At 53.6% G+C, this 21,645-nt stretch overlaps 2 protein-coding genes across 4 annotated transcripts in view; both read left to right on the top strand.

Moving 5' to 3' along the window:
• Positions 1-6,675, top strand: part of EEF1AKMT2 (EEF1A lysine methyltransferase 2) — a 75,743-nt gene extending 69,068 nt beyond the window's left edge. The window contains exon 7 of one of the 2 annotated variants that reach the window (XR_008475725.2): positions 6,539-6,675. The gene's annotated coding sequence lies outside the window, so the exon portion shown is untranslated. The remainder of the gene's footprint in view (positions 1-6,538) is intronic. The other variant, XM_054243443.2, reaches the window with a different exon arrangement.
• The window catches only part of FAM53B (family with sequence similarity 53 member B), a 118,781-nt gene that overhangs the window by 30,730 nt on the left and 66,406 nt on the right, over positions 1-21,645 (top strand). For both annotated transcript variants that reach the window (XM_054243436.2, XM_078346721.1), the window contains exons 2-3: positions 6,539-6,786; positions 16,766-16,820. In XM_054243436.2, coding sequence (XP_054099411.1) covers positions 6,709-6,786; positions 16,766-16,820 — 133 coding nt within the window. In that variant the 5' untranslated portion in view covers positions 6,539-6,708. The remainder of the gene's footprint in view (positions 1-6,538; positions 6,787-16,765; positions 16,821-21,645) is intronic.

The raw sequence follows: 21,645 nt of genomic DNA, 5'->3' as shown, positions 1-21,645 counted from the left end.
GAGTCCCAGGCCACGGTGATATCATCCAGCTGTGTCCAAGGGCTGCAAACAAACGAAGACACATTGAAGATTGTAGAACAAAAGCAAGGAAAGGTTGTGTTAGCAAGGAGTTGCGTGAGGGCAAAGCTGTCCCCCCATTTCTGTGGTGTCAGAGATAGAGCAGCCTGGGGAGGAAGGCCTGGACTTGAATCCTGGCCTTGCCCCTGCTAGCTGCAGGATGTTAGACAAATTACTTGATTTCTTGGAGCCTCAATCTTCCCATCTGGAAAATATGCATACTACCAACAGTAATGCCTATTCATAGGAATGTGAGAGGATCAGCTGAGAAGAACCTAGCCTGTGGTTGACGCCCAGGGAGATGGGAATGGAGGTGAGGGTGGAGGGCTGTGGCTGGAAGTGTGGCTGTGTGGGACTTGTGGGGGTGGAGATTGACTCTGGGCCTGTGCGTGCCCTCCCATGCTTAGGCCTTGCTTTGGGCACAATGCTGGCGAGTTCGAGGCTGTTCTTAGGCAGATGCACTTTTGGGGTGAGGACTTGGGAGGTGGGCAGGGGCCCTCTGCCACCGTGTCCACACCCAGGGAGCATAAAGGTAGTCAGGGAAGCAGGCTCACGGATCAGTGGAAAGTCTGACTTTGCCTTTGCTCTTTTCAGTAGAAATCCTGGTGAAGATGAGTCACTGAGTAGAGGCTCCTGGGGTTGGTTCAGCCAGAGCACTGTGTCCCCATGATCAGGTTGGGGTGCCAGCCAAGGGGAGACCCTCACCCAGTGCTCCTTTGGCAGATACTGGGTAGCCCCAGTGGAGGCAGGCTGGAGGCCTGCTCTCATGAGCACTTCCCGGAGAGTCACGGGAGAGAGGCAGGAGGTGAACTTGAGGACTGGGATGTGACAGTATGAGACTAAATACAGGGCAAGGAAAGCCGCTGCAGAGGTGTGAGGCCGATGAGAAGGGCCCACCCGCTGGCTACTTGTGCAAAGGGGAAGGACACCAATGCCTGGCCTTCTCTGTGCTAAGCTCTTTCATATGCATTTTCGTATTTAGATCAGCAGCCCGAGGGCAAAGGTATTATCCCCATTGTGTTTATTTAATTAATTAATGATTATGATGATTTTTTGAGACAGCGTATCTCTCTGTTGCCCCGGCTGGTGTACGGTGGTGCAGTCTTGGCTCACTGCAGTCTCTGCTTCCCAATTTCAACTGTTTCTCCTGCCTCAGCCTCCTGAGTAGCTGGGATTACAGGCATGCACCACCACGCCCAGCTGATTTTTGTATTTTTAGTAGAGAAGTGGTTTCACCATGTTGCCCAGGCCGGTCTTTAACTCCTGACTTCAGGTGATCCACTCACCTCAGTCTCCCAAAGTGCTGGGATTACAGGCAAGAGCCACCAAGCCCAGCCTAATTATTTCTTTTGAAATAATTAGGCCTCCCTCTGTCACCCAGGCTGGAGTACAGTAGCATGATCACAGCTCATTTGTAACCTCAAACTTGGGGGCTCAAGCAATCTTACCTCAGACTTCCAGGTAGCTGGGACTACAGGCGTACACTCCCATGCCTGGCTAGTTATTTTAGTTTTTACTTTTTGTAGAGACGGGGGTCTTGCTGCGTGTTACCTAGGCTGGTCTTGAACCCCTGGCCTCAAGCAGTCCTCTTGCCTCAGCTTCTCAAGTGCTGGGATTACTGGTGTGAGCCACTGTGACCAGCCTCACCCCCATTTTAAAGATGAGGAAACTAAAGCCAAGTGATTTGAAAGCGAAGACCAGGGCTGCCAAATGCCACAGCACACACACACTCCCCCCACCTCCCCTTGCACATGGTCTTCCTGGTGTAATCAGTGGGCTTTACAAGAAGTTTTAACATTTTTTATATAGCATAATCAAGTCTTTTGGTGTTTAGTTCTGTGAATTTTGATAAATGCATAGATTGGGGTTTATTTACATTTTTTATGTTGAGATCATTTTATACTCATGCAGTTACAGGAAATAATACAGAGAAATCTTGCATAGCCCCTACTCACTGCCCCCTAATGGTAACATCCTGCCAGTCTAATGCAGTGTCACAAGCAGAAAATTGTCACAGATACAGAGGAGACACAGAACATCTCCATCTCCAGGGATCCCTCCTGCTGCCTTTTCATAGCCACGTCCTCTTCCCTCCTGCTCCCACGACCCCTCAACCCCTGACAACCATTCATCTCTTCACTCATTCGGTAGTTTTGTCATTTGAAGAAAGGGACATAAATGGACTCCTAGAATAGCAAGCCTTTGGGGACTGGCTCTTTCACCCTGCCCGAGTCTCTGGAGCTCATCCATGTTGCCGCGGGTGTCTGGTTGGTCCCTTTTCATTGGCAGGTAGTATTCCACAGTGCGGCTGTCCCTGCCACTCTTGTTTAATGATTCACCCAGTGAAGGGCCTCTGGAGTATTTCCTTGTTTTGGCTATGATGAATAAAGAGCTGTTACGAACATTTGTGTGTGAGTTTTGTGTGAATGTAAATCTTAATCTCTCTGGAATAAATGCTAAGAACTGTTGCTGATAGTTGTTTGAATGGGCATTTGAAGGGTTTTTTGGGGGGATGGAGAGGCGAGGCACTGGTGGGCAGTGCAGACCTAGGTGCTGGCCCACCGGGGTTCAGATCCCAGCTTTGAACCTGGACTGGGTGAATTGCCATATATGGCTATAAAATGGGGCTAATTGAACCTGGCTTGTGGCTAATGTGTGTAAAGTGCCTGGTACATAGTAGGTGCCCAATAGATAGAAGTTTTTCTTCATATAGGTTAAGAGAAAACCCACTAGACCACAGCAGGGTCTGTGCCCCAGAGGTGACCTCTGGGAGGGCTTTGCCCCCTGTGGGATCACCTACTTATTATCTTTTACATGGCCATAGCACCCTCCCCCCACCCTGGCTTCTCTTCGAAGAGACCCTGGCCCTGTTTGCAGACTGGGCTGTAAGTCTCTGGCCTGGTCCTGGCATTCCCCAGTGAAATTGGCTAGGCCGGGGCCACAGATCATAGGAATCCCAGGAAATTCCAGAGCGTGCTGGGCTGTGTTGGTCTGGATTCGCCTCACAAATTCTGAGAATGTGCCCAGATCATTTCAGATGTCGCTGTAATTTAGCTTGATTCCAGAGATGTGTATTGAGCTGTTAGGGTGTGCGAGGGATTGTGGTAGGTGTTGCAAAGGGTTCAGAAAAAACAGCTTTCCCAACAGATCAAAGCAGCCACCTCCAGCTTCCAACCTCCTTTGGGAGCCCCCACAGCTGCATGATAACGTCTCCTTTGAGTGTGGCATTCAGAGCCCTGGGTCTGGTTTGAGTCTGTCCCTGGCTCCCATCCTGCTGCAGTGCCCTCTGTGTGCCCTGTGTGCCAGCCACCAGCATGTTCACCATTCCCATACTCCGAGTCTGGGCTGGCGGCCACGCCTTGCTTACACCCTTCCCTCTGCCTGGGTGCCCTGCCCTTCCTGATGAAATCTTGCCTGTTTTTAAGAACTAAAAGTACCATGGGCCAGTGTGGGCTGGAATATTCAAACCACACAGGCGGCCAGATGCAGTTCCTCTCTGGAACCGTCGTGCCCTTCTCAAGGCACCTGCCATGTGGGACCATGCCAGATTCCCTCTTTTTTCTTTTTTGAGGTGGAGACTCGCTCTGTCACTCAGGCTGGTGGACTCACTCTTCGTGCCTTTGTCACATTATGGCATTTCTTGGTAATTGTTTTATATCTGAAGTATGAACTGCCTCATTAAAATAGTTTTGAAGGCCACATGGTATTTCCTTACATAACAACACCATCGTTTATTTAACCATTTTCCCAGTTTGTAGGCATCTAGGTTGTCCCCATTCTTGGGCTCTTACGGTGCTGTGTGTCTTTGGCCCCCTGTGGGAAAGAGTCTTTAAGACCCACGTCCAATGTCATATCCCCTTTTGCCGGCCTCTGGAATGTGGTGCCTGGGTCACTGTACTCTCTGAGACCCCCAGGGCAGGCATTGTGCCACACCTGCCTTCTGCTTTCCGTGCCTGCCATGTATGCTGGCCACCCAGTTGCCCAGGTGCTTCTGTTGCTTCTGCCGCCTCTCTGAGCCCTGACTCCTTGTCTGGACTCTGCTGGGGATGGAGCTGGAGAGAGCTGGGACGCCCCATCTTTGCCTCCATCTGGCTTCCTGCTTCATACGGAGCTGTGTCTGGATGGGCTGATGTGTTCCCATGGCAATAGATTTCCACAGTTTCATTCTTACTGGCCTCTTCTTCCTCAGAGGGATGGACCATCAAATAGCCAGGCCCTTGTCGATGGCATTTTTAGCTTGTTTCCCTTTAAACACATTTGAGAGGATGGCTGCTTGGACGTCTGTGGCGGGGAAGAGGATCTGGACTCCCAGCCTCACCCATGAAACTGCTAGCAATAGCTGCTGTTGATTGAGCACTTGCCCAGATGAGCGAGGCACTGAGCAGAGGACTTGGGCGCTGTTTTCATCAGATGCCATAACCTGGTGAGGCAGGCACCATTTTCCCTGTTTTACAGAGAGGGAAACAGGATCAGAGAGTAACTTGGCAAAGGCCTCTCAAGCTGTATATTTCAGGAGCTGGGATTCCAACCCAGTTGTGCTTGACTCAGGACCTGAGCCTATAGCTACTGAGCCCACCTGGCTTCCTAGAGAGGATGGAAATGGGGGAGGAGGGAACTAGCAGCTCACCTCCCAGGCCTTGTGCCAATGACTGGCTGCCCTAGAACTGAATTGGGGCTCATATGCAGAGAGAGGATGGCCGCCATTAGGTCTCCACCACCGAGGAGGCACAAAAGACCCCTTTGAAAGGCGAGTGCAGGACCACCTCTCTGGCCTGCTCCTGAGCTAAGCCTGCAGTGGGTGCTGACAGGCGTTTCTGGCTCAGCTGCCTGGCCAGAACTTGGAGGAGTAGTCTGAGATTCTTTCCCCGAGCAGATCACACTTGGTGAGAGCATATCACTCCTGGGTCAATGTGGTATTGAGCCTGTGCATCAGGTCTCTCAGTGCGACCTGGGAATCCTCAGACTCCCCTGGGTGCCCTTCCCTGCTTTTGCACTTTGGATGAACCTTGTTTTCGAAGAACAGTAGAAGGTAATTTTCCTGTGCTTGCCAGCTGGCCTGTAACTGAGCAATTTCAATAACACCCACTGTAAAGTCTAATCGAAGTAAACAGGAAAATATGATTTACAATCTGGACAGCAAGTAAATACCAGGGCGCAATTAATTTTTACACAGCAGCAGATTCTAAAACATTTTCCTGTGCGGAACGGTTAGTTTCTGATACAGATTCGGAGCTCTTTTCTATTAACTCCTATCATCATCATTTCTTACTTCCGATGGTGATCTTCAGATTCCTTGTATCTGTGCGACTTCTTTGAAGGTTTAGCCTCATGGGGAAATGGAATCAGAGACATGAGTGTGTAAGGAGGGATTTTTCAAACCCGAACCAAAGGCTGTGTGCTCTTTCTTCATTTGCTTGCTGGGAAATGATGGTAGATTATCGGAGCGGGAAGTGGATGGCCTGGGCAGAATGGCGATGCCGAGTGGGTCCTATCACTGCTGGAAGCTTACTTAGTTTAAGTTCATTCTGGGGAAGACAACAAGGCTCTGAAGGCCCCTGTGTTGCAAAGATGTTGCTGTTGAAATGTGGCCCCTCCAAGGACAAGAAATGTATGCCTTTTTTGGGGGTGGGGGGGACCTGGAGTTTCAATCTTGTTGTCCAAGCTGGAGTGCAGGGGTGCAATCTTGGCTCACTGCAACCTCTGCCTCCTGGGTTCAAGCGATTCTCCTGCCTCAGCCTCCCGAGTAGCTGCGATTGCAGGCACACACCACCACGCCAGCTAATTTTTTTGTATTTTTAGTGGAGACAGGGTTTTACCATGTTGACCAGGCTGGTCTTGAACTCCTGACCTCTGGTGATACACCTGCCTCGGCCTCCCAAAGTGCTGGGATTACAGACATGAGCCACCATGCCCAGCCAAATGTATGCCTTTTTAAATGGACCCTCCTGATTATTCCGGTAGCTTCTGTTCATAACTAGATAGTGAAGGGAGCCAGCATGCTGACTGCCAGTCCCCTGCTACCAGTTGGCTGCCTGAGGGCCGACCTCTTTGGCGTTGGATGTGGGGATGAGGCGTATTCCGACCCTTGGCCTGCTTTAGCGCCTCCTGGTGTGTGCTGAAGCTGCCTGGCAAGCCAGCTCAGTGCTAGGATGTCACATGACTTGAGTACACTGCAGGGACAGGAGATTGTTAGCCACCCAGACCCCGAGATAGATCTTCAAGGTATCATGTCTCTGGCTCCCGATCTGTTGTTCTGCCCATTGGGCCATTTTACAAATGAGGCAGCCTGAGGCTGGCATGGCAGGGGTGCAGGGGCTCTGAAAAGGTAACTCTGGGCCTTAGTGACTCTCCCAGAGTGCATCTTCTTTAGCAGAGAGGTGGTTCCCGTTCTATGGGGTTTCCAGAACCGTGGGAGGGTTGACTCTCAGGGCCCCGGTCTTCCTTAGTACTGAATCTTTTTGCTTTTCTTTTGCCTTTCCAGGGAGTTGACCACACTTGGCCATTTCCCAGAAGGTCCCACCCCAAGGGGATGTGGCCAATGGGAAGCCGTTTCTGCTGACATCAATTCAGAAGGTATGCACCCCAAGTCTGCCCAAGTGAAGATGGCTCACGCCCACCCTGGGATGGAGCCCAGCACCTGAGGTCCTTATCATGGTGATGATCCTAAGTGAAAGCCTCAGCACCCGGAGAGTGGACTCCATCACACGCGGGACCTTCAGCCCTGAACTGGTGAGGACCTGCTTTCCGTGACCATTTTTGAGGCCTGATGTACAGATAGGGCTGTGGACTGAGCACCCAGGTTTAGCAAACCCTGTCCAGAGCCCCCAAGAGCAAAGCTCTGTGAGGCGTCCTGGGCTGGGGCCACAGGGCACAGGAGCAGACCTTGACTGAGAACTCGCTGGAAGGAAGGAGCTCAGCTGAGATCTGAGGAGGGGAGGCCATCCGCTGGTAAATAACAGCAAGCGTGGTTCTGCAGCCTGCCAGCCAGGACTGGCATTCCTTCTGTCTCCACCCCTTAATGGGAGGTGGTTTCCAGAGGGGGGTGGTTCCCTGAATGGGGGCCCAGATAAGCTCTTGGGTGGTGCTGCCCAAGAGCTGCTGCCTGGGAACATTGAGGGCGGGAGGAGATGGGGAAAGGCTGTGTGGGCTGTGGCAGCAGCCACCCTCTGCCAAAGATGGTTCAGCCTGGACCACCTGACTTTATGGTGGACTAGGGCAGAGAGGGAGATAACTCTGCTGTCTTAGACTGTGAGCAAAACCACCTCCAACAGCTGAACCCTGTCAGCAGACCTGTCCTTCCAAGCCCGGTTCCTCAGATGTGGGTGGGCACGGAGGGGGTGAGAAGTCACACTCAGTCATAAGCGGTCTCGTGGGTGAGTTTTACAGATGGGCCAGTCTTTGGAACTCTCTGCAGCTTCTGTGGTCAGGAAGGGGCCAACTGCCAGGGTCACCTTGCCCAGGACCCCTCCTGGCACCCTTCACAGGTCCTCATGAGGACCCACGCTAAGCCTCGTTGGTGGGCCCCCTTCCCCTGTCTCATGCCAATGAAACCAGGCCTGGAGCAGACAGACCTAGGTCTCTGGCTGTGGCAGGAGCATGGGAAAGCCACCAAGATCTGTGTTCTTTCCACAGGCCTCACAGAGTGCCTTCCGTGTGCTGGGCACTAGGCTGGAGGAGCTCGGGGAACAGGCTGAGGCGGAGCCAGGCCCTGCCTTCCTCACCCCTGAGAAGCTCCGGGTCTAGAAGGAGGGTGTCTGGAGAGCTGTAAATACAGTGACACTTGAGGATCCCAGGAATAAGAACTCCGGCTGAGGCCATGGGCAGCCCAGGGCGTGTAGAGCAGCAGGGCCCGCCTGGCTGTAACACTCCAGGGAAAGCCTTGCAGAGCAGGGATACTTGATTTGGCCTTGAAGGGTGAGAAGTGGCTTAGACACTGTTGGGCCCAGCCTCATTTTACAAACGGGGCAGCTGCAACCTGGAGCTGGCAGTAACTGCTTCACCAGCTCCGCCTCCCCCTCCCTCCAGCCCCACTTCCTGGGCCTGCTTTCAGGCCTCTGCTGGCTGCCTGGGATCTGGACGCCAGTCTCAGTGGCCCTCCCTCAGTCAGGTCTCTCCAGCCCTTACCAGGCGTGGCACTGGTGCCACTCTGCTCGTGGGCCTCAGCCTGTGAGGTCTCTACGGGGTGTCACCCCCAGCTGCAAGGATGAGGACCCAGCTTTGCTCCTTTTTGTTCCCCAGCACTGCCAGGGCAGGGCAGACAGCAGGCAGCTGAGGTGTGTTTGCTGGATGGCAGCCAGGAGTAGAGCTGCTGTGACCATTCAGTGCTTCTGCCACCACCCCTGCCTTTCTGGTTCATATTTACCGTGGAATGAGGTTACTTCTCACCAGCCCCACTGCCACCACCCTGGTTCCGCCTGCTGTTTTCCCACCTGGATTCTTGTAACTGGCCCCCTGCCTCTGGCTCTTTCTAACCTGTTCTCTACCCAGTAGCCAGAGAGGGTCGCAGTCAGAGCTGTCCTCCTCTGGAGAACCTTCCACTGGCCTTGCCCCGTGTGCTCAGCAGACACCCAGCCCTTACTAGGATGTATGTGGCCCCATGTATTCTTGTCCCCCTGACTGCTCTGACCCCATCCCTGGCACTCTGCCTCCTCACTCTGCTCAGTCCCCCCTGGCCTCCCTGTTCCAACATGCCAAGTGTGAGCCTGCCTCAGCCCTTTGTACTTTTTCCTTGGCCTGGAGCACTCTCCCCACAGTAGGACTCCCTCCCTCCCTCCCTCCCTCCCTCCCTCCCTCCTTCTTTGACCTCTCCACCTGCAGGTCAGTCCCACCGCCAGCGCCTACCCTTATCCCCACCACACTTGCCCCTTTTCCTGTCTTTTTCCCTCTTAGGCACTTAGCACTTTTAAACATGCCCCTGTGGATCTTGACAATGATCAAGAAATGGGGGTGTCCCCACTTCTACCCTATTAACAGACAGGAAACTGGGGCTCAAAGAGCCCAGGGAGGGGCTGCCCTGGTCACAGATGTCAAGTCTAGGCCCTGTCTGCTTCCCCAGCACCTCGCATGGGCCCTGTTCCAGAGTCCAGCAGGGGAGCTGTGTGAAGGCAGCGGTGTCTCTCTTGCTTGTGGCGGAATGCACAGGGCCCAGCGTGTGGCAGGTGCTTCTCTTTCTCCTTTGTCTTACTCTCTTTCTGGCTGCTGCTCATGTTCACGACTGAGTGGGTGTGACTAGAATAGCTCTAACCAAAAAGAGGTGACCTCAAGGCTGAGGAGCCACTGGGGGTCCCGAGGGTGGAGCCCTGCCCGGGTCCAGCTGTGCTGTTGGCCGCCCTGGCCGCCTCTGCTTGATCCCTTCTCAGGGTGGGTCTGCCTGGTGTTGGCTTCAGAGCTGCTTCCAGGACACGTGGGCCCAAGGTTAGCTGAGGTGCTCTTCTAAGAGATGTGGCCTGAGCCCTGCCCGGAGGAGCACGGTCTCCCAGCCCTAGCCAGGGCAGGAAAACTCATCTTCTCAGAAAAGGACAGTGGTCAGGGGACAGCAGGCGGCTTTGCTGGAAGGGATTCCACCACGTTGTCTCTTGCTGCCTCCAGATTAGAGTCTGTGCCTTCTTCCTGAACTCTTCCTGGCCTTGTCAGAAAGCCTTCTTTCTGCTGCATTTTGTTACTGGCCTGTCCGGCCCAGAACCACCCAGTGTGTGGTACTTCGGGCCCATCTGTGGTCCTCCTCCTCCTCTTCTCTCCCCTTGGCTCCAGATGAGAGGTCCATTGTGGGGAGCAGCCCTGTTGAAGAGGGGCCTTCTTGCTGCTCACTTTGCTGATGCACTCAGAAGACACTGAGTGTCAGCGCCTGGCTCGGCCCGGCTCATGCTGCCTGCCCCAGCCCGGCTCGTGCTGCCTGCCCTGCAGCGTGGGCCAGCAGGAAGGTGTCAGGTGCGGCTGCACTCAGGGTCCTGGGAAGTGTATTAGTCCATATCGTGTTGCTATAAGGAATACCCGAGGCTGGGTTATTTATAAAGAAAAGAGGTTTACTTGGCTTATGGTTCTGCAGGCTGTGTAAGAAGTATGGCATCTGCATCTGTTTCTAGTGAGGCCTCAGAAAGCTTCCAGTCATGGCAAAAGGTAAGGGGAGAATAGGTGTGTCACAGGTGAGAGGGAGGGAAGTGACGAGGTGACAGACCTGTGAAACTGCCAGCCCTCACATGAACTAGAAGAGTGAGAACTCCCTGATTATCATGGGGAGGGCGCCAAGCCACTCACAAGGGATCCGCCCCCATGACCCAAACACCCCACCAGGCCCCGCCTCCAGCACTTGGGGATACATTTCCGCATGAGATTTGGTGGGGACATACGTCCAAACTGTATGATCAGGAGGGCACTTTCAGAGGTCCAAGTGCCTCCTCCCTGTCCTTGAGCCTCACGTCACCTGCTGAGGGGCAGGGATGTCCCCATTTCTACCCTATTATACAGACAGGAAACTGGGGCTCAAAGAGCCCAGGGAGGGGCTGCCCCGGTCACAGATTTCAAGTCCAGGCCCTGTCTGCTTCCCCATCACCTTCTCGCATGGGTCCCGTTCCAGAGGCTGTGATCACCTTGGAGCCCCTCCAGGCCTTGGGGAGCGGCACACTATGTAAATAACCGAAGAAATACCGAAAATAATCTCAGTCTAGTGATGACATCCGCAGGACAGAATGTGAGATCAGCTGATGCTAGCATTTGCTTTGAACAGCCCGCACAGGTTCAGAGGAAGTGGACGGGGTTTTGCTTTCTTCCTAAACGGGTAACATCATCCCCGTGTAAATACCATCAAGATAACAAGAGGAACGATGGAAAATAATTTGTCTTTGTTTTCTAATCAGACTAAGTAGATAACAGTTGAAGGTTTAAGATTTAGAAAGAAAACATGACCGTGGGGGAGGCCAGGACTGGTCAGCACAGGCCACATCGGAATTATGGGAGCAGGCCCCAGAGGCGCAGCTCACCCTGGGTCGCCAGAGTCAGGCCTCAGTCACAGAGGCAGAAAGTCACAGGGGCCTTGCAACCCTGGGTGTCATGTGTCACTGGGGGAGGAGCTCGTGGCCAACTCTGAGGCCAGTTGAGGGGTGCAGGGACTCAGTCTCCCTCCCTGCCTTCCTAGGGGTTCATACCATGGTCCTCTGGTTCCCCTTTTAAAACTAAATGCTGGTGACACAGCTGTCTCTTCCTCAAAGAAAGGTGTAGGAAAAAAGGGGAAAAAGGTCCAGTGCTCAGTATTTTGCCTTTCCCAGCACAGGGCCCACCCGCCCAGGGAGAGAAGGCCCTGAGGCTCAGGCTGTGCCTGTGGCCCTGGCCTTGCTTGCACTGCCGACAGCCATGGCCGGGCCGGTTCCCCTTTCCCTACTCTGCCCGGTGCTGTCCTCTGCCGAGTGGGCCCTTCCTTCCAGTGTTCTAACATGAGCTGCTTCCTGGAAGGCAGCCCAGATGTTTGACCTTGGAGCACTGTACTCCCTCAGCTCCTTCCCGCACGCCCCCGCTCGGGCCAAGGGCCTGTTCTCTTGTTTCCAGAGTGACCACCTCCCTTGGCCAGGCCCGTTCTCTCTGCAGCCAGTCGCCCATCCTCCCTCAAGGCTGAAGACCGAAGGGAGCTGAGGGCTGGCTGCCCCTGGGCAGAGGGCAGTGTGCAGCTCCCGGAGGCCTGACTTTCCCCGTAACAATCAACACGAGTCTTTTGGAGGGGCTGATCTAGTAGACAGAAAAGCACTTCCTTCTGCAGTTGTCAGATGAGGGTGCCAGGGCTTGAATGACTTTCCTCATCTGAGGAGTTACTGGCCATGTCGGGGCTTGCACCAGTTGCCTGGGCACTGGGGTTCTTCATACTTTGGGCCATGCTCAGTTGGCACTTTGGGCTCAACAGTCCCAGCCACGATCCCTGGCAGGCCCAAGGCTGGCCTGAGGTTAGAGCTCAGGGTCCCGGGCAGCCTGATACCCTTCACTCTGGGCAGGCAGGGACACCAAGGGGCCTGCCCATGCTTTGGCTAACCCCGGAGTCCCGGGAGGCAGGGCCACTGGATCTCCATCAGCATTTTGAGAGCCTTCGCCTGAAGGCGCTGTTCCCTGCTCAGCTTCTCTTTCTAGTCTCAGGCCTGGATCTCCTTTTTGCTTTCAGCTGCCACAGTGTTGTGGGGTTCCATTTCGGAAGCGTGGGTGTCCTGTTCGTTCCCCTGCAGGGCACGAGTGCGAGCCTCCCCCTGTCACGCCGTGGCCCCTGTGATGCCATGTCAGGAGACGGAAAAGGCCCTTGATTGCGTTAGTCGATAACGTGCAGAGGAAGGTTATGAAGAACCGTGGTTGGGCCTGGCGTTTTCTGCAGGGCCAGTTCCTCATTTGGAGCCTTAATTGTGTCTTTATTTAAGCCAGGGCTGCTTTCTTTAGTCAGACAGATGGCCCTGAAGCCTCCATTTGATTTCCAGCTTTTGCCTTTCCTACGAGGATCTAATTCCAAAAACCTTCTCACGATCTGAGGAGTCTCAGAGAGATGAGGCCCTGCCCCAGGGTGGGCTTGGGAACAGAGGCTTCACAGTGGGAGACACACAAAGGGGAACATGTGGTCTGATTTCACTGCAGACCTCAGCTAGGTCTCGGGTGCTTGCCAGTGCAGACACTGAGTGTCTTGTGAAACCTCAGAGGGCCCGGTTTCCCTCAGGGCCTGTGGGCCTCCACTCAGTGATTTGCTCATTCTTCCCACCGTGGGTGCCAGAGGTTCAAAGGGCTGGAAAGGCTGGCTGTAGGAACGGCACACACCAGTGGGAATGTTAGCCTGTACTGGTATCCGGGGGAGAAAGGCCCTGGCTAACCCAGAGCCAGGCGGGAACTCTGCTGCTTTGCCCCTGTGGAGTTGGACCAGGGAGACCTGCCACTGGTCAGGGTGTGCTGCGCCTGGCGCCCTGGGAAGCTGTCGGTACATGACATTCTGGCCTGGCCACCACTGGCTTAGCCTCACAGATGGGGCTCAGAAAGCAAGATATGGGCCCTGGTCTGGTCTCGAGGTCAAGCACAAAATCAGTCAGGGTTCCTCATTTGTCAGCTCCAGAGGCCATCCCCAGCTCACTCACCCCAAAAGAGAACTTTCTGGAGCACAGGGAGAGCTTGCAGGGCTAGAGAGGAGGGGGGCAAGTTGAGCCTCAGAAAGGGCAGGGCTGGAGCAGCTGGGAGCACTTTGGAACAGGTGCTCACGGGCAAGCTCAGGGCCTCGCTGCTGAGCTAATCAGCCCCAGCCCTGTGGTCAGGAGTCAGCCATGGAGCCAGTGTCTAGTCAGCCAGGCCTGAGTTCTGGGCCCAGCCTGGGGCCAGGGGAGGTGGAGGCACCTTAGTTGATAGTCCCACTAAGACATGATCCAGTGAGGGTGAAGGTACCCAGTTCAAAATTGGGGTGCTGCTGACAGAAGAGGGGGCTGCACTCCTGGGCTGTGGCTTCATCTGTTGAGTGCGAGGAGCAAGCAGTGGCTCACTTGGGATGGGGACATGGAGATGTCATTCCTTCGAGTTGGAGAGGTGTGCACCATTGCTCCTGGGGACCCTTAGGTAGAGTGTTGGAGACCACACGCGGAGGCCAGGCCAGCCTGTGGGCAGCTCTGACTCTCAGGCTGGCCTCTCACCTCTTCCCCACTGAGATTTGACTTGACATGAGGCCAGTGATTTTGGGAGGCAGTAGCTTCTGCCCAGTGAAAATCCATTTCCATTGCCTGCCATCCACTGGGTGTGTGGCCACAGGAGTGAGGCTGGCGCTGGCAGGTGACTGTGGCCGTGGTACCTGCTGTCTGCTGGGATGTTGGAACCAAGACAGCCCTGCTTTCTCAAGAAGCTTCCATTCCCATGGAGCAGAGGATCAGTAGAGGAACAGGTGTTCCAGTACCTATCATGTTCATTAATCAAGGTGATAGGAGAGAGAGGAATATGGCAGGAGGTACCACTTTAGCCAGGATGGTCCAGGAAGGCCACTGAGGAGGCCGCGGGACAGGAACAGTGCAGAGCCTGCTGCGTGACAATCCCAGCACAAAGCCCCTGAGATGGCACTGACTGGCCTGGCCCCACTGGGTGGAGTGAATGCGGCGGGGAGGGCCAGAGCAAGGTTGGGGGCACTCCGGTTGGCTCATACAGGGCCATGTATGCTGTGGAGGAGAGGTAGCAGCTGGATTTGATTCTGTTTGCAGTGGGAAGTTGGTGGAACAGAATGACGTGGTCTGATCTCTGCTTTTAGAAGATGGCTCTGGGTGGAGGGTGGGGAATTGGGGCCCAGGGCACAGGCTGTAAGAGCAGTTAGGAGGGGTGTTATTGGGGCTGGCAGCGCTGGGATCAGGGCCAGTGGTGGGGTGGTGAGGAGTGTGTTTCCCAGGTTGGAAATGGCAGGCCACTCTGGGGACCTGCAGCAGATACCGACAAGTCCTTATTGAATGAAAGAATGAGCAAGTCGAGTATTAGCGAGTGCCTAGGGTGCTCTGTGTGCTGGGCCAGTGTTGCCCCGGCAGGCAGACAGACCCCAGCATCTCTGGCAATGTTTCTTGTGAGGGCCTGGGTCAGGAGGGCCCTGAGATCCCCTTTGATCGAGAACAAGCCGGCTTGGTGAGAGGCGGCCAGCAAGCACTGTTCTGCTGGCCAGTCTGGGGGCGGCTCACTCTGTGGCTTCCTGCTTCGGTGTGGAAAACCCCCAGCCCTCCTCCATGCATGCCAGTGAAGTGCACAGGGTGCTCCAGTGTTCCTGCTCTCTTCTGTTCTCCCCAGTCCCCATCCTGGTGTGGCCTCTGTGGGCTCCCAGCCTGGGTTGGCTTCGCCCACCTGGCAGGCACAGGGCTGGGGGCTGGGGTTTCCCAGGGGGTGTTTTCCTTGTGCCCAGGTGCTCCCTTAGTACTGGGAGCCACCTCCCTTGGCAAGTAAGGCCCCGGCCTGCCTTCCCTCTCAGCCTGAGAGTTGGGGGCCTGCCTGGCATCCACAGGCTGAGCTCTCCACTGTGCAGGCAGCCCCAGCAGCAGGCTGTCATGCGCTCGTCACCCACTGTCCATGGGATGACTTTGGTTTGGTCTTAGCTGGGATTGTGTGGGGGGATGGGGGGAAACCAGTGCAGCCATTTTGAATTCTTTCCAGCTATTCCCACAGGTGTCAGTAGAGGGATGGTTCCATCACTGTGGAATCCAGGAGGGTGACCTGGCCTAATGACATTGTTTGGATCATTTTAAATTGAGGAGGGTGACCTGTGGAGACTGCCCCATTTCCCCTTCAGCCCTGTAAGCTCCTGCGGTCCTTCAGCACCAGTCTAGGCATTCCCTGCAGGAGGCTACCCCGACCTCCACCCACGTCCCAGCACGCTTCCCTTGACATCCCCTCCAGCCCCCATGTCTCTGTGGTTTGTCTGTGACTATCCTCCATAAAGTGTGAGCCCTCCTCCACCTCTGTGTCCCCGGGTTGGGCACGATGGACTGTTGGTAACCCTGTGGGATGAACACACTGTTGACCTAGTGCAGAGGTCCCCAGATTGGGCAGATGGGGATGGGGTGAGGGAGCTGGTGCCAGGTGCTTGCCACCCTCTTAACTGGATGGGCCAGGTGTTCCTAGTTAGCCTCCTGCCAGACCTTTATGAGCCAGGACCTGAAACCCTGTCTGTTCATGTCATTTTGATGGGGAGTGTTGGGGGTTCCTTTCAGAAGTTAGAGCCTCTGTGACAGGCTGATTTCTCTAGGGCTGAGAGCTCCTTTCACCATTGCACGATCAGCCCCCAGCACAGCTCGCACAGAGAGAATCACCAGCCTGTGCCCACTGAGAGAGTGGGTGAGTGAGTGAGGGAGCCTTGGAGCCCTTGAGACTGAGCTGCTTCCTGGGGCTCCGGCTCATGAGAGGACAGAGCAAGCCTCTTGACCTGGGTGTCACCTAGCATGAGAAACCCCCAGAATATTCCACACCCAGCTTACTGTGTAGCCATGGATTTGGGGTTCTTCTAGGCCTCATTGGCCTGTTTTCTGCCCAATGGCCATAGCTTTCAATTGAGGGTAGCGTGGGGCATCAGGGAAGACCTAGGGTGTTGACAGTGGAAAGGGAAACCATTGTGGAACTATAGTGCCGAGGAGTTCAAAAGCCAGAGCTGCTATGTGGAGACCAAATATAACCCTTGAGTTTCTGTTTCAGTTCAGAGAAAATGCCTCAGGGGGCCTTGATGTAGCCACAAAACAGCCTGCAGAGCAGAGGCCTCCCGAGCTCTCCCCGTGCCTCTCACCAGAGCGGGAGAGCTGCTGTCCCTGAATGTGGAAGGGAGGGGTCTCGGAGTGGGACCTGGGGCCCTCTGCTCCCTACTTGAGGTTCTTCATGTCCCCAGGGAGGTCCCCTCCTCTTTTGGTCTCTTCTCAGCTCAGCTCAGGGAAGCTTGTTCCACTGTTTACCAATCTACCCTGTCCCTGGGCCGCCTCCGCCTCACTCGTGTAGGAAAATCAGAGGTCCTGGGGCTTTCTGTGTTTTCAAAGCCCATTAACTCAGTGGACTCCTTAACTCACTGGAGACTTGGGACAAAAAAGTGTGGGCCTAATTCTGTGCAGATGTTTTATCTTTGAATACCTTTTCCTCCTTTCCCCGATCTGACATTGGCAAAGGACGGTCACCCTTTTATTGTGACTGTAGAAGGGATCAGTACAGAGTCAGTGCAAACTTGCTTCCTATGACTTGAAGAGTGAATAGCTTTTCTGGTTGTTTTCAGCACACGCCAAAGAAGATGAGTCAAGGACCTACACTTTTCTCTTGTGGAATTATGGGTAAGTACTCAAGGCCGTCCTGGGAGCTGTCCTCCTAGCCCTTCCAGCCAGGGTCTGAGTCTTCCAGGTGAGACGCTCAAAGCGCTTTCCGGACACAAGTTCAAAAAGAGCAGCCCCGGGGACTCTTCTGTGTGTTTTAACTATTTGGGTCCCCTGTGGTGTCTGAGTGAAGGGACAGGCACTGTTGTGTGGTTTACAACTCTAACATTGAGAAATTCTGTCTGATGATTAAAGTAATTCATGTTGATTTTATTCATTCAGAAAATGTACAATAGTGTAAAATATGCAACAAAACTCTCTCGTAGCCTCAGTGCCCAGGGAGAGTTACTGTTGATATTTTCGTGTATGTTTATGTTGTTAGCATTTTTTATATAGCCCACTGCACGTTGAACATGTAATTATGTAAAACTATATTCGTTTGCTTTTTTCACTTGGAGCGGTTACCATCATGTTCCCGCAGCGTTAAAGTTGTTCATTTGAATGGTCTCCAGTACTGCGCTGTGTAGCAAATGCATCAGATTGTCTTTAGCGATGTAACTGTGGCTAGGCTGTGGGGTCCAGGGGCCGTTCTGTTTGCTGTCGGGATGAACAGTGACTATGTCAGTGCCGAAGTCTCTGTCTGCCTTTTAGATAATTTGCCAGGATAGTCTCCAGGAGTGGAATAGACAGGCTGGAGGGCAGGGGCATTTTTAAGGCTCTTGATTCATATTGCTCACGTGCCTTCCAGAGAAGATTGCCTTCATCTTCTGATTCTGTGCAGGTGTGAATTACTGTTTTTTTACAGGAGGTAAAAAAAATGACTATTGATTATATTGATTTCTTGACGCTTCAGCTGGTTGGGCATTGTTTCACCTCTCACTGTCTCTCTGTGGCTCTCCTTGCCCACCTTTGGGGACGTCTTGCCGGGTGAGTTTCCGTAACGTCTGTTTGGACTCCGGAGCCACTCTTGGATGATGGATGACTATTGTGGCCTTTCAGATTCCAAGTTGACTTCGGTCAGACCTTGTAGTCTCCCTTGCCTTTCCTTCTCTGTCCTTTTACTCCACGTACGGTGTTTTGTTTTTCTTCTTTAGATACAGTCCCCATAGATGAGGCGATGGAGGGTGCCATTGTGTCAGATTGAGCACTGTTCCAGTCTCCTTACATGCAGGGCCCTGCCTGCTCTGCCAGTGGCTTCATCTACATGTGGGAGAACGGAGGTCTAGCGAGGTGCCCCTCTGCAAGGTCCCTCAGTAGGCAGAGTTGGACTCGGGTGGGTGGCGAAGGAAGATAGTTTTTTTTTCCACCACGTGCCAAGGCTCTGGGACACCTGGCGGTGCTCCTGACACTGTCACTGAAGAAGGTGGAGACGGAGATCAATTGGCCTGGTTTACCATGCGACATACTTCTGAGGTCTCTCCCCACAGGATTGAATACCTCCCTGGTGGTTTACAGCTTTTGGCAAACCCTCAGCGCCCCAGACACATAGCTCAGAAGCCTGCCTCTTTGCCTGCTTCCTGGACCTTTGAGCTTCCTTCCTGTGTCATTCCTGGGAAAGAGAGAGAGGCCCCGGCATGCCCAGCCCCTCAACCCTGCCTAGACTTTCGCTGTCAGCTGGGCCAGACCAGTAAACTGGGTTGTGGAGACGTTCGTCTTTATTTCAAGGCTGTTCAAGGCTTTCTGATCTTTGCACTGTGTAAGTTATAATAAGGTGGAAGTCTGGTGGGTTTGTGATGAGAGAGAGAGAGATGCCCTTGTAGGGGCAGGTCTTGAGGCCCAGATACCAAGGCAGAGGCCCTGGGGAAGGGAGGTGTCGGGGGAAAAGCCCAGCTGACCCAGGAGAGTCTGTCAGAGGCTGCAGAGCCCAGCAACCTGCTTCCTGCCAAGGAGGTCATGGTTTCCAGGAGGGACTGTGTTGAGTCTCCAGATTCCTGTTTACAGAGTGGCTCTTCAGGATGTGCTGGCTGGGTGCCAATGCCTCCGTCCTAGGCTCTTCTTCTCTTCAGCAGGGTTCTGTCTTCCTTCTGCTCTGTGGGACAATGCCAGGACACTGCCAGGCAGCAGAGGGAGGAGCAGGAAGCCTTTGGGGGTCTTTGGAGACCTCTTGTTCTCCTCTGCTGCTCTGTCTCCCATAGGCCTAATCTTTCTGTTGCTCAGCCCCTCCCTGATTCAGGAAAACCCTGCCCTGCGTGATCGTACATCGCTGAGTGACCATCGCATTGCCTTTGCATTTTCATGGCTTGCTGTCATAGATATGATTTGAGCGCCTGCTATGTGTCAGGCACCTGCTGAGGGAGAGAGTGGATCGGACCCTGCCCCTTCCCTCAAGGAGATTTCTGTCTGATGGAGGAGAAAGATCAATAACAGTGAATTCTGCACAGCGTAGGCCGGCGTCCATGAGTGTGGAGGCCCTTGAGCTATGGGGATACTGCCCTGTCTTCCTGGCTAGGTTTCCTCAGCTTGCAAGTTGTGGGGATTTAAGGAGATGGCCACGCACTAGCACACATCCTCCCTCCTGCCTCTGTCCCTTTCCTGCACTTGCTGGTGGGGGTCAGGAGTCAGGGGCCTTACCCTGCCCACTCTGTCTAGTGGAAGCTTGGGTTACCTCTCCAGGCCTCCCTGTGCTCCATGAACTGGGAGTGCACCCCAGGCAGCGAGATTACATCTCAGGTGTCCTGTTTTTATTTTATTTTATATTTACTTATTTTGAGACGGAGTCTTACTCTGTTGCCAGACTGGAGTGCAGTGGTACGATTTCAGCTCAGTGTAACCTCCACCTCTCGGGTCTCCTGCCTCAGCCTCCCAAGTAGCTGGGACTACAGGCATGTGCCACTACGGCCAGTTATTTCTTGTAGTTTTAGTAGAGACGGGGTTTCACCGTGTTGGCTAGCATAGTCTCGATCTCCTGACCTTGTGATCCGCCCGCCTCGGCCTCCCAGAGTGCTGAGATTATGGGCGTGAGTCACCATGCCCAGTGTGCCTGCTTTTCAACAGTGGGGAAGAGAATACTCTGAGGGGCCGGCTGGACTTTTCAAGAGGGTTTTGGGTCCTTCCAGTGCTGGACAATGCTGTGCAAAGATAAAACACCAAATTATCATAATCACCAACCCTGCAGCCTGTCTCCTGAAGATAAAGGACTCATGTTCTGGTGCTGAGCAGTGGAATTCTCCCAGGAGAGCTGGGGACAGTTGGCCCTGTGACTCAGGATTTTTTCCTCCTGAGCCCCCATGCCACAGTCCTCGCTGGAAGCCAGTATGAGTTCAAATTTCACAAATGTTCTGCAGAAAATCTGTGCAAGTGCATTAGGGCAAGGAGCACAGCATCCTGATTGCTTCTTAAAATGTCACCCTTTCAAGTAGCTCAGCCTCCTCTGCACCTACTTAGATAAAACAGGTAACTCATATAATTGAGTGCTCACAACAATGACTTATTATTTATTTATTTTTGAGATGGAGTCTCACTCTGTTGCCTAGGCTAGAGTGCAGTGGCATAATCTTGGCTCACTGCAACCTTTGCCTCCTGGGTTCAAGCGATTCTCTTGCCTCAGTCTCCCGAGTAGCTGGGATTACTGGTGTCTGCCACTGTGCCCAGCGATTTTTTGTATTTTCAATAGAGACAGGGTTTCACAATGTTGGTCAGGCTGGTCTGGAACTTTTGACCTCAGGTGATCCACCCACCTCAGCCTCCCAAAGAGCTGGGATTACAGGTGTGAGCCACCGCACCTGGCCTATGCTTTTTTTGTTTTCTTTAAAGCACTTCACGTCCTGGGATTGCAAGCTGGATACCAGGCCCCTCCCCACTCCTGTCCCCCACCCCAGTTTTAGGAACCTGATACAGAAAAGTGGTTTTGTGCTTTTCAGTGTGGAAGAGAGAACAAAGCCAGCATGGATGGGAGAAGTGTGGATGGGAGAAGCAGAGAGGGTGGAGCTGAGTGCTGCCCAGCCGGCCCTACACAGGGCTGAGTGCCTCTTATGAGGTGCCAGCTCAGCCCTCGCCACAGGGATCCTGCCAGCAGGGACTGGACTCCGGGCCTCCTTTCTCATCTCCCAGAGCATCCCCAGCCCACCTTCTTTGCTGAAGCGGAATTTCCTCTGCACAGCTTCTCTGGGAAAGAGCCATTTATATGACCGGGTCTTGTGCTCTCAACACAGGAAAGAAACATGGGTCAGGTGGCAGCTCCATGGTGCATCCCACCCACTGGTCAGCTGGCTGGGTGTTGCAGCCAGCCCTTCCTCCTGGCTCCCCTTCTAGTGGGTAAAAGAGGGGCGCGGGCTGTGGCTGAGCGGCATCCTGTGTGGGGAGAGGCAGAGCCACACACGCACTCAGTCCAGGCTCCCTCCAGATCTTCTGCCATTTGCAGTGGGGAACCCGGGGTTACACGTGCGCTAGTTTAATCTTTTTTGGTGAAACAGGGCAAGTGGAGTGAGCGCCGTCTCCATTCACCCCCCTTGGCTAATTGCAGCCATTCAGCGCATTTGAATTGTAGGGACAATGGACACCACACATTCCATTTTCCTCACCACTTAGGCGAGGAGGGGACCTGGAAATCACATACTATGTGAGAAAGCATAGGCAATAGCAATTATCTTAAAAAGGCTACTAGGAAAAGTCTTGTAAATACAAGTCAATGGACAGAGAACAAAACAATTCACATGCTAAAAAAAATTGGATGGAAACCCATAATTACTTTAGGAGTTATGGTAATAAATTATTTATTAATGTAAATTATTTCACAGGCAAAGAACATAGAGGAAACTTGAGCAGAAGGATCATACATTATGTATAAAAAGGAATTGTAAAAATATTATAGCAGCTCTCCTTGTGCCGCTCCAGTTCAGGTTTGTCA

The sequence above is a fragment of the Callithrix jacchus genome, chromosome 12, assembly GCF_049354715.1.
Source record: "Callithrix jacchus isolate 240 chromosome 12, calJac240_pri, whole genome shotgun sequence".
In the NCBI taxonomy this organism is placed as follows: domain Eukaryota; kingdom Metazoa; phylum Chordata; class Mammalia; order Primates; family Cebidae; genus Callithrix; species Callithrix jacchus.
Note: the sequence above shows the minus strand (reverse complement) of the source record. Positions and strands in the feature narration are given on the sequence as shown.